Source organism: Urocitellus parryii, chromosome 5 (assembly GCF_045843805.1).
Source record: "Urocitellus parryii isolate mUroPar1 chromosome 5, mUroPar1.hap1, whole genome shotgun sequence".
Lineage (NCBI taxonomy): Eukaryota > Metazoa > Chordata > Mammalia > Rodentia > Sciuridae > Urocitellus > Urocitellus parryii.
In genome coordinates, this window is record NC_135535.1 from 14,235,289 (window position 1) to 14,253,776 (window position 18,488).

The 18,488-nt window shown below is 49.8% G+C and overlaps 1 protein-coding gene across 2 annotated transcripts in view; it reads left to right on the forward strand.

Annotated features, from left to right (window-relative positions):
* The window catches only part of Syn3 (synapsin III), a 378,592-nt gene that overhangs the window by 320,455 nt on the left and 39,649 nt on the right, over positions 1 to 18,488 (forward strand). For both annotated transcript variants that reach the window (XM_026396709.2, XM_026396711.2), the window contains one exon: positions 1,347 to 1,409. In XM_026396709.2, coding sequence (XP_026252494.2) covers positions 1,347 to 1,409 — 63 coding nt within the window. The remainder of the gene's footprint in view (positions 1 to 1,346; positions 1,410 to 18,488) is intronic.

Below are 18,488 nucleotides of genomic sequence, written 5' to 3' on the forward strand. Positions count from 1 at the left end.
GAAGTATGTATAATAGGAAAACGATGAATCAATGCCAGAGACTAATCAACCCAGAATTCCTATGTGGGCTACCTGTGGGACGGAGGGGAGAGTGTGATAGAAAGAATGAGAGCGGAGGCTTCCTCTCTGTTTTATTTCTTAAGCAAGGTGCTGCCCACCACAGGGTTCACGGAGGCTTTGCTCATAGGTGAAGCATTTCCTAACACCTATTAAACTAACAAATAACAGCCCGGGACATTCTCCCACATAATATTAGGTGGAAAGAACAGGAAATAAAACTGCATAGGCGCTACACTCCCAATTTTGTAAAAACAGAACAAATCAAAAGAAAAACACATCATGGGATTTTTTAAAAAAAAAAAAAAAGACCAACATATAATACACTGAAACCGTTGGAAGTCTGAGGGTGATCGTCATAATCTTCTTTAAACGTACCCCTTTATTCTATTTTCCCAATTTCTTGGTTTGTGCCTATTGCTTTTGGAATCAGAATCAAATCTTGCTTCCTTAATAGTGCATGTGCTTGCTTGCGGCACCAGGGTGTGGTGACCCGTAGCCTGGTGTGGGGGAGGGGATTACTCGGAGTCCACCACAGGAAGCTTGTTCACCCCAAGTGTGGAGTCCAGCAGGGTCAAGTTCAAGTCCTCGGCTCACCCCTCCCAGCTGCTGAGCCGAGTCTCAGTTTCCCTGTCTGTAAAGTGGTAACAAGCTGCCTTCCCGATTGCATCTGGGGCCACTGTGGGAGTGGAAGGATGAGGTCCAGAGAATGGCTTCGTGACCGATAGGGACACTCCTGCAGCAGTGACTGCAGCCACGACATGAGAGACCAGGCACTAGCCACCCCGAGGAAAAGCTGGGTTCCTCGGTGCCCTGGTGTGACAGGACAGACAGCTCTGCCAGGGGACAGTCCAATGACAGGCATCAGAACATCTGCAGCCCAGAGCGTGGGTGGTGATGACCCCTGGCTGGAGGTCATCTAAATGGAAGGGAGTGGCATTATCATGACACAACGGGGTGTGGGGACTTTGCCCTCAAGCAACCCAAAATAGATTTCCAGAAATCAACAACCCACCTCAAAGGCACAGGAGCGACATGAAGGACCTTCTCTGCTCTCTGGGTTGAGGGTGCCCCAGACAGGCTGGTTGAAGAGCTCAGAGCTCTCTTTCGGAAGCCAAAAGCGCGGGTGGGATGCGTGAGCTGCAGCAGGATGGCCACCCACAAAGCAGGACCGTGGGGACCCAGGGCAGCATCAGATGGGTGAACCTGACTTCAGAACAGGAAGTGCCCACAGCCCAGGTGACCATGCTCTGAGGTGCTAACAGGTGATTTCCTCTTGCCTCTTTCAGCTCACGGCCCCGCACTTCCCGGTGGTGATCAAGCTGGGACACGCCCACGCCGGAATGGGCAAGGTATGTGAAGCAGGTCGCTGACCCTGGACACCCCCCCCCCCCCCCCCCGCTTCCCCAGGGCACCTGTCTCCCGCCCTCTGCTCCCTGGGCATTTGTGACCTCCAGCGAGTTGCCATCCGACCTCTCTTGGTGTCTCATTCCAATAGCAGGTTTGAAACGAGTTCTCCCTGCAGACTCAAGACGGCCTGCGAGATGGCGGGCACTTTCTTTCAGCTGTGGGAGAATGCTCCTTGTTCCCTATGAATAGATTGGCATGCTGGGCAGTTTTGAGACAGCTTAGACAGGTGAGAGGTGATCACCGGGAACACAGGAGACCACACTCAGAAGCCAGGTTAGACCAGCAGCTGGGGGTCTGCTGCTCAGGGAAGGTTGGCCATGTCTGGAGGCAATGTTAGATGCCACAATTTGGTGGGGGGATAGGATGCTACTGGCCCCTACCAGGTAGAAACCCGGACGCTGCTAAACACCCTGCAGTGCATGAGACAGTCCCCCAGGAGAATGATGCAGCCCCATGTCAATAGTGTCAAGGCTGAGATCCCTGGACAACGCTAACTTAATTTCTTCGGTGAAAGTTCTACCAGACTAAAATCCAGAGGAGGCCACGGGGACTAGAGGGTTCAGCATGTGTCAAGGTACAGTCAGTCCTCAGTGTCCTTGGGTTCCATGTTCATGAACTCAACCAAACACAGAGAAATGTTCAGGGAAAAAAAAATTGCATCTGTCCTCAACATGCAGACTGCTTTCTTGACATCGTTTCTTAGATGATACAGTGTAGCAATCACGTATTCGCATTTTTATAGCCTTTTAGGTATTGTAAGTAATCTAGATTTAAAATACCCAGGAGGATGCGCGCGGGTTATATATCAATACTGTGCCAGTCTGTGTAAGGGAATTGGGCATTTGTGGATTCTGGTCTCTGTAGAACTGGTCCTGGAACCAATCCTGCACAGATACCAAGAGATGATAGTATATTCCAAAAATTGCCATAATTCAGGAGGTTAAGATCTATGTTGGTCAAATAGATTTGAAAAAATGTGTTAAAGAAAGCTTTCAGTGCAGAACTTTTCAGAGTCATAAATTTGTTCATATACAGTATGTCATAGCAACTAAGGGTATTGATTTGAATCTAGTGACCGTTAAGTTGGGAGAGCTTAGATAAGTTGCTGAGCCTCCCCAACCTTAGTTCTTTCTTAGGATGAAGATAATGAAAGTATTGACCTCCTAAGCCGGTTGCAAGGATCAAGGGACATTATGCATGGCAAGCACTCAGCTCAGTGCCTGAAACACTGAGTGATTGTTATCCATCATCATAATTGAGAATATCTGGACCTGCTCTGAAAACCAACTGAAGTCAATAGGAGAGAGATTACTAAATAGCATCCTAGGTCAGAGACTTTGTTTCACTTGGCTCCCAGTCTGTGTGAGTCAGACGGGTATTGGGTTGCCAAAAGTTCTAATCGACAAATGCCAACAGATGGAAATGGACTCGACTTCATTGGTCACCAGGGAAATGCAAAATAAAACCACAAGGAGATGCCATATATAACCACCAGAAGAGCCAAGATTAAAAGGATTAATAAGGCTAAGTTTTGGTGAAAACATGGAACAATTGGAACACACACACACACACACACAGACACATACACACCTGGTGAAAGTATAAATTAGTACAACCCCTTTGGAAGATAGTTTAAGATTATCTGCTAAGTTAAAGTTGTGCAGGATTCTTTCAGATTTGCCCAACCTAAATATATACATGTATGAACCACGTAGGAACAAAAGCACTTATTTATAGTAGCTTTGTTTATCATTTCCAAAACTTGCATGCCCATTAACAACAGAAAATATAAATTATAGTCCATGTATACAAATGGAATATTTTCAGCAACAGCTGCACTGCATGAACTAAACTACAAGTAACGACATGAATGGATCTTACAAACACGCCATGAGTGAAGTCAGTAAGTCAGAGGCCAAAGAAAGCCCATTCCTATACTTGTATTTACATAAAATTCAAAACCCCGAAAAATCATAGTGTTGACTGAGGTGATAAAACTTTTAAGAAGCACAAGAAGGGCTGGTCGTGTAGCTGAAGGGTATAGCACTTGCCTAGCGTGCACAAGGCCCTGGGTTCCTACCCCACCACCTCAAAAAAAAAAAAAAAAGAGAAGTCAGACTGAAGTTATCTTTGGAGCACAGAGGGTGGTCGTTGAGATGAGGCGGAAGTGGAGGATACTCTGTGACTTGACTTAGGTGGTGGAGATGTGATGTTTGGTTTTGGTTCATTGAATTGTCCTTTTTTTTTGTGGGTGCCCCTCTCCATAGTTGTTATATTTCAAAATAAGATAAAGTTTTAAAAACGTAATCCACTCTTAAAGATGTGTTCATGGAGGTATGAGACCCAGGACAAAGGGAGAGCCCTCCACTAGGGCGATCAGTGTATGGCCAAAGATTGTTCCATTCTGGGTTGTTCCCAATTCTGGGCATTTGAGGGGGACATGGATGAAACTAGTTATGAAGAATGGACCAGCTAATGCCTAGAAGGACCAGAGACCATGTGACCCACCTCTTCAGAAACATGAAGGGTTGTCGCAGGAAGACAGAGGAGGTTGATTCTGTGTCAACATCTGCTGGGCAGAGTGGAACCAAAGTCATGGAATGTCAATCAAGCTGAAGCAGCGACTTTGTAACTATCAAAGGCGAACTCAGCAGAGTCTGCAGGTTCTCCAGGTGGGAGGTTCTCAGCTCCGGAAAAGCCGGGCAAAAGTGAATGTTTATCAGAAAACGAGGAACTACCTGAGTTTCTCAGTCTGAGGTACATATTTAGGTGATATGATTTGAACCCCTGAAATTGAGGCGCATCTGTGTGCATGTGCCTGTGTGGCTGTCAGGTGAATGTTTTTCTGGGAAAAGGTCCAGGACTTCTTTCAGCTTCTCCCAGTGTCCTATGAGCCACCCAACTAAGACACTTGGCGATCCCTGTTGTCTTCCAATGATGAGATTCTGAGGTTTTAATTATTGAAAGTAAAGGCCTAATATCAGGTCACCATCATAGGGTTAGAAGTCAAGTTCAAGGCCAACGGGACCAAGTTTATAGAGTCCAGAGTCAGGGTTTCTGATTTGAATCTGGAGTTGCCGTTTACGGTTGTAGGTTCTTGGGCAAGTTGCTTAATTTCCTTGACCTCAATTTCCTCTATTACAGGGACAATAATGTCCTTCCTGGAGGTTGTAATAATGACAGAATACGTTGATCCAGGCTTAGGAAGGTGTCTGGTAAACATGGAGTGAATGGGACTTTAAAAGCCCACTGCAGATATCAACTGTTATTTTGATGACTTCACAGTTTATCTCAGCTGAAATAAACAGTTGTTCATAATAAGCCAAAAAGGGCAGGGAATTTAATTAAATTCTGGTAAATTTTTAAAGAAAACATCTTCCAACATCCCCGGGAGAGGCCAAGAAAGCAAGCTAAGCCCGCCCTGGCCGCTCATGATGCTTATATCATAGGTTCAGGCCGTCAGAGATGCAGCCTCAGCACCTCAATCAAAAGATGAGAACCCGGGACCAGACAGGGGACGGGCCTTGCCCAGGGCCACCCATCTACGAGCGTCCCAAAAACAGGACAGGAAGGGCAAGAACCCCCTTTGGAGTATTTGGCCTCGTTCCATACTTTAGAGACAAGAACAATATAATAAATAAATATAATAACAATAATAATAGAATAGTCCCCTCAACCCAGGGGAGATGCGTTCTAAGACCCCCAGCCGATGCCTGAAACCATTGGCAGTAGCAAACCCCATATCTACAGCACTGCACAGCTTGGCATGTCCCGATTGCCAGAGTCACCACCCTGGTGCTGAGGATCATTAAGTAAAAGGGGGTCACCTGAACACAAGCACTACATGCAGTTCCTACAGAGTAGGTCCGGCAACTGAGACAGCTACCAAGTGACAGGCAGGTGGTATACACAGCATGGATACACTGGACAAAGGGAGGATTCTCACCCAGGGTAGCTTGGAACAGGAAGGGACGTGATTTTATCGCACTACACAGAACAACGTGCAATATAAAGCTTATGCATTATTTGTTTCTAGAACTGATCATTCAATATTTTTCAAATCACAGTTGACCACAGAAAGCAAAACTACAGAGCCATACGTGGTGGTGCTTGCCTGTGATCCCACTGACTCAGGAGGCTGAGGCAGGAGAATCACAAGTTCAAAGGCAGCCTCAGCCACTTAGCGAGGAGGCTGTCAGCAACTTCATGAGACCCTGTCTCTAAATAAAAAATGAAAAGAGCTGGGGATGTTCAATTCCTGGTACAAAAAAAAAAAAAAGAAAGAAAAAAGAAAAGAAAGAAAGAAAGTAAAACTAGAGATAAGAGGAGACTACTACAATCACTTCAGTAATAAAATGAATGCTCTATTGATATGTACATTAACTTAGTGCAGTCCTTATAACAAGCCAACAAGGTAGGCACTGCTGGTACCTCCTTTTTACGGATGAGGAAACTGAGGCACAGACAGGATCTGGTGGAGTTGGAGCACAACCCCAGGCGGTCTGGCTGAGCTCAGGACTGACAAGATGACAGGCTAGTAAGCCGAGACCCATGTGTCCCAACAATTCCGCCTGCACGCACAGGGTTTCTCGTCCTCCTAAGAGAGACAGGGTTGAGTCACCCCTGCAACAGCCCTGTCCATCCTGGGAGGAAGAGCGGCAGCTCTGGATGTGACATTTCCAGCAGCCCCGGCATCACCTCCTTGGCCCGGGTTGCTCTTGTCATCAGCTGCAGGCGACCTGGACTGGGATCCGTCTCCTAGGCTGACTCACCTAATGAGCTTTCCTGGCACAATCCGCTTTTGAAGTGGGAGGAGGTGGCTCAGTGCTGAACCAAGCAGAAGAAAATGAAGTGGTGCCCAGGAGACCCGAGAGGAATCACAACTGGAGCCCGCCAGAGAGGAGGGGCTGTGTGTCTCATGGTCGGCAGAGGCCAGGGCCAGGGAGAGCAAGGAGAGGCCTCGGCCATGTGGTGTGCAGGGGAGCAGTGTGGAAGGGGAGACAAGGAGGAAAGGAGGCGAGGCGCACATCACCCACGTCCCTCCTCTGCCCTCTCGCCTCCCTGCACCCACCTCCCGTCACCGCCAGCCTCACTGAGTCTCTGCTTCTCTTGAGCAAAATGGCCCCTTAGACGGGCATCTGTGGGTCCTTTACCACTCGATCGAGATCCTGGGCCCTGGGGTCCCCTGTCAGAGCCTCCGGCATGAGGTTGTCCCTCCTAATGAAAGACGTACAATCAAGGGTCTTTCAATAGAAATACACATAAAACAAAGCGATGTATGATCAGTCGGTGACCATGTTGTCACCTGAGGCTTCAAGGAACCCAACCCTGTATTTCTCCTTGGAGCAATGCTTTCTTATTTGCTAATTCAACTTTATACAACATGCCTACATGATGGACAGGTCAACATCATTGCCATGAAGAGGGATAATCACTTTGTGTATGTCACACAGAAAAACAGACACACAACCCGTAAAGAGTCCTTATGTTTTCTTTCTGCCTGTAAATGCTAAAATACCATGCTTCTAAGCACAGAGCAAACAGGAATCTGTCACTCTGTCTAGCCTGACAACTGACATGTTTCAGGTGGAATCATCTGGATCACAGACCCATTTTTCGACTCATGGCAATTGCTCCACCACCTCCCCCATCCTTGCATCTGCCCTGGCTCACTAGAAAGAGCCCTACCTTGGGTTCAGGCAGCCTGGGCTGTGCTGCCAGCCCTGCACCCGCCAGGACCAGCAGTGTCCCTATGGGCCAGTCACATGACCATAAATGCAGCCTCTCCACATCTCAGTGATGCATGATTGTCCTCACCCCATCCCTTGGGAGAGCAGGTGAAGGAATGCATAAAAGCAGGAAACTCTCCTGGTCTGGTAGCACACACCTGTAATCCCAGCGGCTTGGGAGGATGAGGCAGGAGGATCACAAGTTCAAAGCCAGCCTCAACAATTTAGTGAGATGCTAAGCAATTCAGTGAGACCCTGTCTCTAAAAAAAAAATACAAAAAGACGCTGGGGAAGTGGCTCAGTGGTAGAGTGCTTGCCCCACATGTTCAAGGGTTTATGGCCCTGGGTTCAATCCCTGGTACCAAAAGAAAAAACAAAAAAAAGGGGGGGGGGCTGGGGATGTAGATCAGTTGGTAGAGGGCTTGCCTCGTGTGCACAAGGTCCTTGGTTCAATCCCCAGCACCACTATATATATATATGAAGCAGGAACCTCCACATAACTGGGGGTTGGGGAGGACAGCTGAAGACAGAGCGGGGGCTTTGGACTTCAATGCTATCCCCAGGTTGTAAGTTGGCCTCTGCCGTTCTCCAGCTCTTTGAACTTCAGCAAAGTTCTTAATTCCTCTGGGCCTCAATTATGTGGGATAATTCAAAGTAGATCAGAGGGAAGGGCAGGCCCAGTTCCTGAGCACCCTGGGCCAGGCCGTGTGCCTGTTTGTCCTCTCCTCTGACCCCTAGAGGCTCCCTGAGAGGTAGAGCTGAACCCTGGTCTGCACAGGCTCCTGCTAAGGCCACAGGTAAGTACCAGCTGGAGCAGGATTGCAGCCGGGGCCGGCAGGTCCTTGGCCCTCTTCTTTTGGCTGACAGAAACCCTCCGGAACGCCCTAGGAGAATCATCTCTTCCCATCGCAAGGCAAGGAGCCAACTTAGTGGCAGAGTGGATTTACAAAGAATTCCGCCAGGCCCCACCTCAGAAGCTCGTCAGTACCTTGGAGACAAGCACTGACCCTTACAGATGAACTGCTCTTGAGTCTTGGTTCACTGATCTCACCCCAGGCCTGAGGCCAAGACCAGGAACAGGTCACCGTGCTCAGGCACCGTGTTCTGAAGTCAGCTTGCACCCCCTCCACCTCCGAGCCCCATTTTCCCAAGAGGGACAGAGGCCCAGGAATAGCCTCATTTGGAAGGAGTAAGCCACCTGCTGTCAGGAGAACTGACACACACACCCACTCCGTGAAATACACCGGGTGTCATTATTTTTTTTAAACTGACAACCTTGAGGATCACAAGATTACCAATTCTTCCTTTTCTCTGTCTTCCTGGTGACCCCGTCCACCCTGCCTGCCTTGTGCATAATGAAGGCCAGCAAAGCTTTGCTCTTGGAGGCCTTGAGAAAGAGGAGGTGCACCTCCCACCTAGCGGGGTGGGGAGCCGTCATCGCCACAGTCTGCCCTGGGAGCTGGTGGAAGCTCCAGGCGGTCCTTTGAGGTGCTATCGCGATACCCATTTTACCAATGAGATAAGCTGAGATCCAGGAGGAGAGAAGACCAGCACTAGGTTGCACTTCCCACGCCCACGTTCTTTCTGTGGGTTCTGATGCTCATGCCAGGAAAAGGGGGGCTTCCAGAGAGTTCCACCAGCCTATTGAGAACACAGCCCATGAGTCTGTTGAAGCCTTCACTGACCCAAATGGTCAGGCATGGCCCCTCTGACTGTCAGCGGGCAGGAGAAGTGGTATCTGGAGACAGGAGCAGGGCCCCACCTCCCTGGGGCCTGGGGCACTGGGCTGCTGACAGGGGGCAGCGCAGGCATGTTTATCCAGGAAGGCCAGGGAGGTTGTAAACTGTGGGTTTGTTCCACTGTGAGTGTGTGTGCTGGGCAGCGGGGCGGGGGGTGTTAGACGTGACCACCTGAATGAAGCACAGTTCTCAGGTGCCGTGAAGCCACCAAAGAAATGACACAGCACCGCAGAGCCCGTCTCTTGCCCTGACTCCTGGCCTCAGCCCAGGAAATCTCGGCACCAACACCCCTTCCTCCTCCAGGGCTGAGGCCTGAAATGTGCAGGAGGGGTCTGGTGGGGCAGGGGATGCTGTTCAGCCTTTTCCGCCTCTTGTCACATGTAGAAAATGGTGGCATTTATACAATTCAGCAGGTGGATGGAGAAAGCTGTCGGATCTGACCAGCAGGGCCTGGGGCCCCCGGCCACCTAGAGATAACAGCAAAGGCGCCTGTTGGGGGGGGGTTGAGTTATGGGCCAGGCCAGTCTAGCCCGGGAGGCCTCTCAGCAACACTCGGAGCTTCCTCAAAATGCAGGATGCAAACCTGTCCCCAGACCTGCTGGATCGGATCGGCACTCGCGTTTTAACAAGATTCCCAGGTGAGTCCCGGGCTGCTCTGCACAGCCAACGTGGAACCCAGGGATGCAAACTCAGATGCACAAGGGAACAGGCGACTCCCATAATGACTCAGGAGCCCAGCTGGAGACTTTGGTGACCAAGAAAAGCCACGACCAGTCAACAGGGGCAGCCACGACTCAGCTCCAGCCAGTCGGGGTCATGAGAGACCATACAGCCCAGGGGTACCTGGTCTTCTCTGATTCTAAGAAGTCAATTTCCTGAGTCTCCAATATGATCTTAAGTAATCTTAAAGTCTTTCAAAATATGGTCTATGTCCAATAAAACAGTCACTGAACCTTGGAGCAATTCAAGGCTTCGAACTGCAGACACTTGAGTTTGACCTTGGAGCCTAAGGCAGGTCAGCCACTTTCTAAGTATATAACCTTAGACAAGCATTTGACTAGAATCTTTCTCATCGATAAAATGGCCCCAACAAATCCCCCCATTGAGTGAGGGGTTACCCTGGGAGTAAAGCATTTTTAAAAATCTATAGTTAAACATGCGGTTCACGTCGCGATTCCTGAGGGCTTCCTAAACTTCCCTGTGCACCCAGGTCACCTAGGGCTCCTGTTAGGATGCAGATTCTTGTCCACTAGGCCTGGGGTGGGGCCTGTCTAGGGTTCTGCATTTCTAACAAGCTCCCAGGTAATGCTGATGCTGCTACTTCGTGATCCAGGTCAGAGGTCAGCAAATTGGCTCAGCACAGAGCCAGATGGTAGATATTTCAGCTTGTGATCTCCATCATAGCGGCTCCGTCTGCTCTGCGGTACAAAGCCACCACGGGCGATATGTCAACAAACGAATGTGACCGTGTGCCAATAGAACTTTATTTATGGACCCTGAAATCTCAGTTTCATGTTATTCATAGAATATCGCTCTTTTAATTCATTTTCCATTATTTAAAAAAGAGGCAGCAGCAACAGGGAGGGCTGGAAGGGTCAGCTTTGGCCCTCGGGGGGCCTTTCGCTCATCCCAGCCTAGGGTCATCTTTAACTCAGCCTGGTCCTCTTCTTTCCCGGCTAGACTGGGGACCCCATGGGTCATAAGCTGCACCTGCTGTTCCCTCCCCATCCAGCCAGGGCCTGGGCATGGCCAGCTGCCCTCCACAGGGAGCAGGAGCAGGGAGCTGCAGGCTGACACCAGCCTGGAAACTCCCTTCCCTTCCAGTCAACCTCCCAGTCACATTTGTCACTCTGTAAAGTGTGGTAGAAAGAATCAGTGACCCCGGCGCTCAGTACCAACAGTGGAAGATTTGATTTATTAGGGGGAAAGCAATGGAAGGAACCGGCAACCTGATAAGCAGGACAATTAGATAGTCCCCCGACAGCCATCAAGCCCTCCCTGTTCCTGCTGTCCTCCACCACCTCTTCCGGCCCCTGGCAGCCCCTGACCTGGCAGCCAGGGCTGAGCACGTCCTTTGGGCCGGGTCTCTTGACCTTCAGAAGCCTTGGGAAGGGGCAGAGTCTTCTGAGAATGAGACCAGTGGCTTGTGACAGTCTGAATGTTAGAGTCCTCCCTAAATTCTAAAGCTGGACCCTGGTACGGAAGGCACCCTTGGAGAGTAGGGCCTTTGGAAGTGATGAGGTCAGGGGGCTCCGCCTGAATGGGGTTGGTGCTCTGCGAGAGAAGTTGACGGAACTCCCTCGCCCCTTCAGCCATGGGAGGACGCAGGGATGGGCACATCTGTGACACTCTCACCAGACACTGAATCTGCTAAGTTGATCTTGGATTTCCCTACAACGCCCAGAACTGTGAGCAATAAGTATCTGCGCTTATAAATGACACAGTTTAAGGTCGTTTCCTTCAGAAGCCCACATGGACTAGGGCATGGCTCTTGTGTTCATTCAATAAATATTGGTGCCCAGCTATTTAAAGTTAAGGAGTCAATAAATGTTCACCGTGTATTTTGACAAATATTTTGTGAACATTTGTTACCTTCCTAATGATACATTCTAATGACATTATGAGTAACGTAACAAATAACATCGTGTAACATTTGTTATGCAAGCCGGGGGCTAGATGTGAGGTGGGGGACTCTTGATTAGGATCCAGACATGGCTCCCGGCAGGGAATTTACTTATACAAGTCAGAAACACACCTAGTGGACACTCTATGGCAGAGCCTGGCCAACTCCCACCCACAAGCTAAATCCAGCCACCCCCAAACACGCACACCTGGTTTTGCTCATAAAGTTTTATTGCAACATGGGCCTGCTTATTTGCATACATATTGCTGATGGCAGCTTTTACACTGTGCTGTCAGGCTTGAATCATTTTTACGGACTGCAAAGCTCAAAATATTCACCACTGGACTCTATAGAAGGTTTGCCAATCCCTGGCCTAATACAATGATTTTCCAAAATTTTGTAGAGCAACCTCAATGAGTAATACATTTTGCCCTGTCACTCAACCCCCAGATACCAGAGAGAGAGAGAGAGAGAGAGAGAGAGAGAGAGAGAGAGAGAGAGAGAAGCTTCACAGACTAATACTTGCCTTTACCATGTGCACAGCATTCTGATATTCCCTGATCCAGCCTATTTCTTTCTTTGAAACGTTAGTTGTGACCCAGTCAATTGATTGACCCATTTCAAACCCACAGTTGGGAAAGCCCAGGGTTTACTGGAAAGTAAATCACATCCGTTGGTTCATGGATTCATCTATGGATTCCCCTCTACATGTCAGGCACGAATTCTAGCACTGGAGATGCGACTTCCAGCACCACAAAGCTTCTGTCCCCACAGAGCTGACACTCCAGGGGACAGACAGGTGGTTAAAGAATGACCAATGCATCTGTGACATGTCAGGTGACGAGAAGGGCCCTGAAGAAGAGAGATGCTTACGGGGAGGGAGGGAGCGTGATGGGGCTGTGATGGGGGGGCTTTCTTCAGAGGAAGCGTGGGCCACCCAGGGGTGGAGAAAGACAGGGAAAGAGAGACACCAGCAGACGAGCCCCTGGGGCAGGAGCTGCTCCTAGAGCTCAGGGACAGGCAGGAGGCCAGGGGCTGCAGCCAGCGCTTGATGTAGGAAAGGGCAGGCAAAGACAGGTGGTGGCGAAGACCACGCAGACCGTGTGCCCCAATCAGAGCAGAATGAAATAAGTCCTGCCGTAGAAATACAAGCCAAGCGCTGAGAAGGGCTTACAGTGAAGCCGAGCCTCGATGGAGGACGATCGCCCGCAATTTATCCATTTATCCATAGAGCAGGTGACATGGAGAGAGACACTGGCTGAGGCCCATGGACATGACGGTCAGACCCAGAGGCACATGGACATGACGGTCAGACCCAGAGGCACGGTGCCTCCCTGGGGTGGGAAGGCAGCCCTGTGAGCAAATGCAGGTTAAGAATCCCTGACCCGAAAGGCTTAGGACTCCAAGAGTTTTAGATTTCAGATTTAGTCCCACTTTTGGAATATTTGCATGTAAGTAATGAGATATTTGGGGAATGAGACCCAAGTCTAAACCCACAATTCATGTTTCATATAGACCTTATGCACACAGTCTGAAGGTAATTTTTTTTTTTACAATATTTTTAGTGCCCCTGAATTTGACTGTGACCCATCACCTGAGGACAGGTATAGAATTTTCCACTCATGGCAGCATGTCAGGCTCAAAAATTTTCAGATTTTGGAGCATTCCAGATGTTACATAAGGATGCTCAACCTGTATTTGCATATTCATAATGAGAGATCTTGGGGATGGGACACAAGCCTAAACATAAACTTCATTTGCATGTAGTACACACCATAGACTCAGAGCCTAAAGGTAATTTTATGTAACATTTTTAATAATTTTGTGCATAAAAAATGCTTCATGGTATGGAATTTTCTACTGGTAGAGTCACATAAATGCTCAAAAAGTTTTTGAGTTGGGGCATTTTGGATTTCAGATTTTGGAATTAGGGACTCTCAAGCTGTAATTAAATCCTCACAGAAGGAAGTGTCAAGGGAACTGGGAGCGCCTTGGAAGGGTTCCAGGGAAGACCTCCAAAAGATGAGAGAGATAATTGCAGGCAGATAACAGCAGTGACAAGCTTCAGAGAGGAGTGGAGATGGGGAGAAGGAGAGGAGAGGGCCAGGACCCACAAGGAGGAACCACAGCAGTTCAGAGAAGAAGGTAAGGGTTTGACCCCAGGCAGGAACCAAAGCAGTGAGCCAAGAGACGACAATGCAGCTAAGTGACATGGGACAGGCAGCACTGAACGGACCTGGGGGACTGCCTGGGTGCCAGGCAGGTGAAGGAAATCAAGAACATCACCCAGAACATCTCCAGTTCATGACTCAGGAGCCAGTGGCGGCTGAAGAAGACCCCATTCTCAGACCTGGGCTCCCTGCAGGATGAGTGTGTCGCGGTCCTGCTCTTCACGGGAAGGTCGCTCGGCCTGGCCCCTCCATGGCTCCCAGGGATCAGGGTTCAAGAGGATTCCCAAAGGCATGGAGAAGGGGAGCTTTCATGACTTTAACACATTGAATGTGTAGTCTTTGATGTGCTGGTGTATTCATCAGCCTTTGGTCACCGTGGTCAAAAGGCCTGACTAGAATGATCTAGAGGAAGAGAAGTTTATTTGGGGCTCACGGTTTCAGGAGTCTCAGTCAATGTCTGGGTGACTCCACAACTCTGAGCCTGAAGTGAGGCAGAACATCACGGCAGAAGGGTGTGGCAGAGGGGAGCAGCTCAGCTCATGCACCCAGGAAGCAGAGAGGGGGGGGGAGAGAGAGAGAGAGAGAGAGAGAGAGAGAGGGAGAGGGAGAATAGGGTGGGGGGAGCTCGTGATCCAGGGAAAGGATATAATTCCCAAAGACACACCCATTGACCTACTTCCTCTGGCCACACCCCACCTGCCCACAGTTCCCATCCAGTAGTCCATTCAAATTATTAATCCATCAAATGGATTAATCCACTGATGAGGTTATGGCTCTCATAATCTAATCATTTCACCTCCGAACATTCCTGAATTAACACATGAGTTTTTTTTGGGGGGGGACACCTCATATCTACACCACAATAACTAAGTTAAATGAAATATACTATTAAAATTAATCTCACTCATTTCTTTTTATACTTTTAGTGTGAAAACATAACTTTTCTGAAATTCATAATTGTAACTTATAGAATTTATCATTTCTAATTTATAACTACAGCTCTCATAGACTTTGAATCACACCCCTGCCATTTGCTAGCTGAGTGGACTTGGGGACGTTACTTAGAACAATGCCTGGCAGACGGAAGACCCTCCAGAAGGTTGGTCATGGTTCAGAGAGGCCGTCTTGCTTTGCAGCTGGGAGCTCTGAGGCCAGACAGCCCAGTAGGCACCCTCCTCCCCTGCGTCCCAGCTGTGTGACCTGGAGCAAGTGACTCCACCCTCCCTGCGCCTTGGTTTCCTCACCTGCACCAGCACGGGACTTGGCCCAGTCTAAAGGAGTCCCGGACATGGCGGACCCACAGTGAGCGCTCAGCAGACGGTTCTACAGTTGACTTCCATGTTGGCTGCTCAAAATGATAACAAGTTCAAGGTCTTCGTGGGCCTTGCTTTCCAATTCTAGAATCAGGCAACACTTCATTTCACAAAATAGAATAATCGTTCCAATGAGACAATCGGAGGAAGTTTTTATATATATATAGACATCCAGGGGCTGGAGGAAAGAGAAACAAAACAAAGAGGGGAGTGGTCATTCCAAAGTCACTGTCCTTGTAAGGCAGGGACAGGGAACAACTGAAACGAAACTGACATCAGGTTACTTCGGTTACATTTTTTTGTGGAAGGGCTGAGGAAGAGGGAACTTCATGATGACAATTGAAAATGACCCATTTGGGAACCTTGGCGATTCTCTTCTAATCCTGATTGTTCACAAGGGAGATCAACAGCTTCCTCCCTGCGTGGTGACTGGGACTTTAGCAGGAGTGACTCCATGTTCATTTTCAGCCTGGTCTTCTGGGGCCCGTGGAGGCGCTGAGTCCAAAGCTCAGCAGTCACCCCTCAGGGATCTCTCTGCTCCAGGCCGGCCCCTCCCTCCATCCCCCAGGTGGCTGCTGAAATGGGGGATCCCAAAACTCAGAAGCGGTTGTCACACCCCTCTGCTTAAAACCCAACCATGACGCCATGCCGTCCCCAGTCAAACCTGTGGACACAAAGGTCCACACTAACCCATCAGTTCTGCAGGGCCCTCTGGGCACACACCTCCTCAATCACACCTCGTTCTCCTGTCACGTGAAGCATCTCACTGTCCCATGCTTCTCTGTCTCTCCCCTTCATTTTTACCCTACATCTGTCTCGACCTCATTGACACCAGACTCAGCTCAAGAGTTTCCTGAACTTCTCCCCCGTCCTTCAGTTGGCATGAGACCACCGCACACACACTTTGTACCCACATTGTGCCAACGCAGAATCCTGGGGCCCATCCGTAACACACTCGTGCACTAGTGGTCTGTCTCATATCCCTTACAGACTGTGAGCCTCTTAGGAGTGATAATGATGATGAATTTATTAAGCACATACTATGTGCTAAGCACCGGCCTGAGGACTCCGCATGGGTTGACTTACCCGACCCTCTTCCTGTAAAGCCTCTGAGGTGGATGCTAACAATCACTCCGCGGTTGAGGGAGCAGGAAGGGGTCACTGGCGTAATCCACTCCTGCATTTGATGAGTCGGAATCCACACCCAGCCGAGCCGGCTTGAGATGCCGCACTCTTAACCTCAGTTACTTTCTTGCTGTTGTCGTTTTTCTCGGTGGTGCTGGGAATCCAGCTCGGGGCCTTGCACGTGTTCTTCCTCGGATCCCACTAAGCTCCATCTGCAGCCTCGATTTACTTCTATAACTTAAACTCCTGTGGTTGACTTTGAGCCGACAGTTCCGAGGGAGAGCTGCTTCCCTGAGGTCCCCAGTGTGCATTCTCCTCGTCTGAGTGGGCTATGGTCCTTCCCATGAAATCCCAGGCTGCTCCCCAATGATGGGAAGGAGGGCACATGAGCAGCTCACCTGCATACCCTGCCCCGAGCAATGGAGTCTGGAATCATGGCAGGCTTGGGCACCATTTGCTTAGCTTTGTCTATCTATATTGCAACCTGGAACCCCAGCTGGAGAGGAGAGAGCCCCCTGTATTCTCCTATTGAGTGGAAAGGAAGGAGTGGGGTCAGCTCTAAAAAAGTGCTGGCAGAGCCAATCAATCAATCCAGTGTCCAGTGTTGGGCACTGTGCATGACAGATCAGACATCGGGGGTGCTGGACAGAGACCTGGCCCATGGCAGGGGCAGAGGACTGCATGGGTGAGTGATGCTTCTCCAAACCAACCCAGATGGCACGATTCTCAGACCCCAACGGGGAGACAGCAAGGGTCCCCTTGAGTAAAGGACAGATTTCATGAGTCCTTCAGGGAGCCTTCTGCCCCCGCAGCCTGACACAGCCAGGGAGCCACTCAGGGTGGATGGTGAAGGGCAGGGGGAAAGTTCCAGGGGGCGGGAGAAGTATCAGCATCTCTCAGAACTTCCCGGAAGGGAGCCATTAGGTATCATCATATGTGGTCTCTTAGGAGGAGCCACTGATTGAGGGGCTGGGTGGGGGAGCTGTCTTGGACAGAACGGGCATTTCTCTTTGTCTGACAACAGAGATCGGAGGCTGCATTATATTACCCACCTCATGCTCCACTTCACCCCTACAAAGTGCTTTTCCAGTGGTCAGCCCTGATGCTGGCTCTGGGTGGGAGGAGACAGGGGAAGAAATCTGAAAACCAAATATACCATTCAGTATGAATAAAGATCCTGAAGACTGTGGACTAGATGAGCAGGCAAGTGGGCTTCTCAATACCCGTCCGCAGAATTAGACAGACTTGCCCATCAACCGGGCAGCCTTGGGCCCTAAGGGTGTCCCCACAAAGGGGCCTGTTGACATAAAATAACAACTCTGCTTAAAGGAAATAAGAAAGTAGTTTCTCCTGAGTCAGATAGGAGAGTCCATGGCCCAGGGACATGGATTCCAGTTACTCTGGATGACGTATCCCGTTGTGGAAGAGGTTACATGAACGTTTAGAGCCACAGAACAAAAATCATAAACCACACATTCAAGATCCATTGGTGGGAGCATTGGGTGGGTGGGCGACCGCTGGTCCTTCCCACGGGTATCAGATGGGACACCCATGGGTTAGGGACGCTGGAGGACTGCTAGGCTTCACAACACATTCTGAGAGGTTCACCTAACAGTCATGAGAATATTAGGTCAAATCCAAGGTTAATAGTAAATGGCTGCTTCTTCAAAGTCCTAAGATAGCCCAGGATAATCGCAGGTCTCTGCCTGCGACATTCCATTCCTCACAATCACAGGTTCTTCTCACACGGGGTCAAGTCTACCTGATCTTCAATGTCAATGCGACTTCTTCAAAGCACCTCTGCTTCCCAGGCCTGACCTGGGAAAACCTGCCATTGGAGAGCAGAGCAGATTGCACACTCATCATGGGAAAAGAGGAAGGGGAGGAGAAGGGCCGAGCTCCGCTCGCCCTGTTTCTCCTGCAAACCCTCCCGTGGGAATGGATCGGCCCCACGGGGAAGGATGAGCAGCCAGTAGGCCAGGGCTGCTCCCACCACATGGAAGGAAGCTGCAGGCCTTTGAAAATAAGAGATTCCTGTGTTATCTTTCGCCATCAAGGTACTTGGCTGCCAGAGAAAAGGACTCTGGGCCCCCAGGGCCTTCTAGAGTGAAAAATCCTACCGCAGACCCAGCTCGAGCAAGAGGCCTTCCCACAGACACCCGCAGGCCAGGAAAGCCAGCCGGGGGCCAGTGAGCACACCCACCCTGTGTGGAGATTTTTTGGCTGAAGTAAGGGGAAATTCCACCTCCGACTGGACTGGCTTTGACATCAGGAAGGCCCTGGGACAAGGCTGGGCTGGGGCCCGGTGAAGTCAGAGAGGC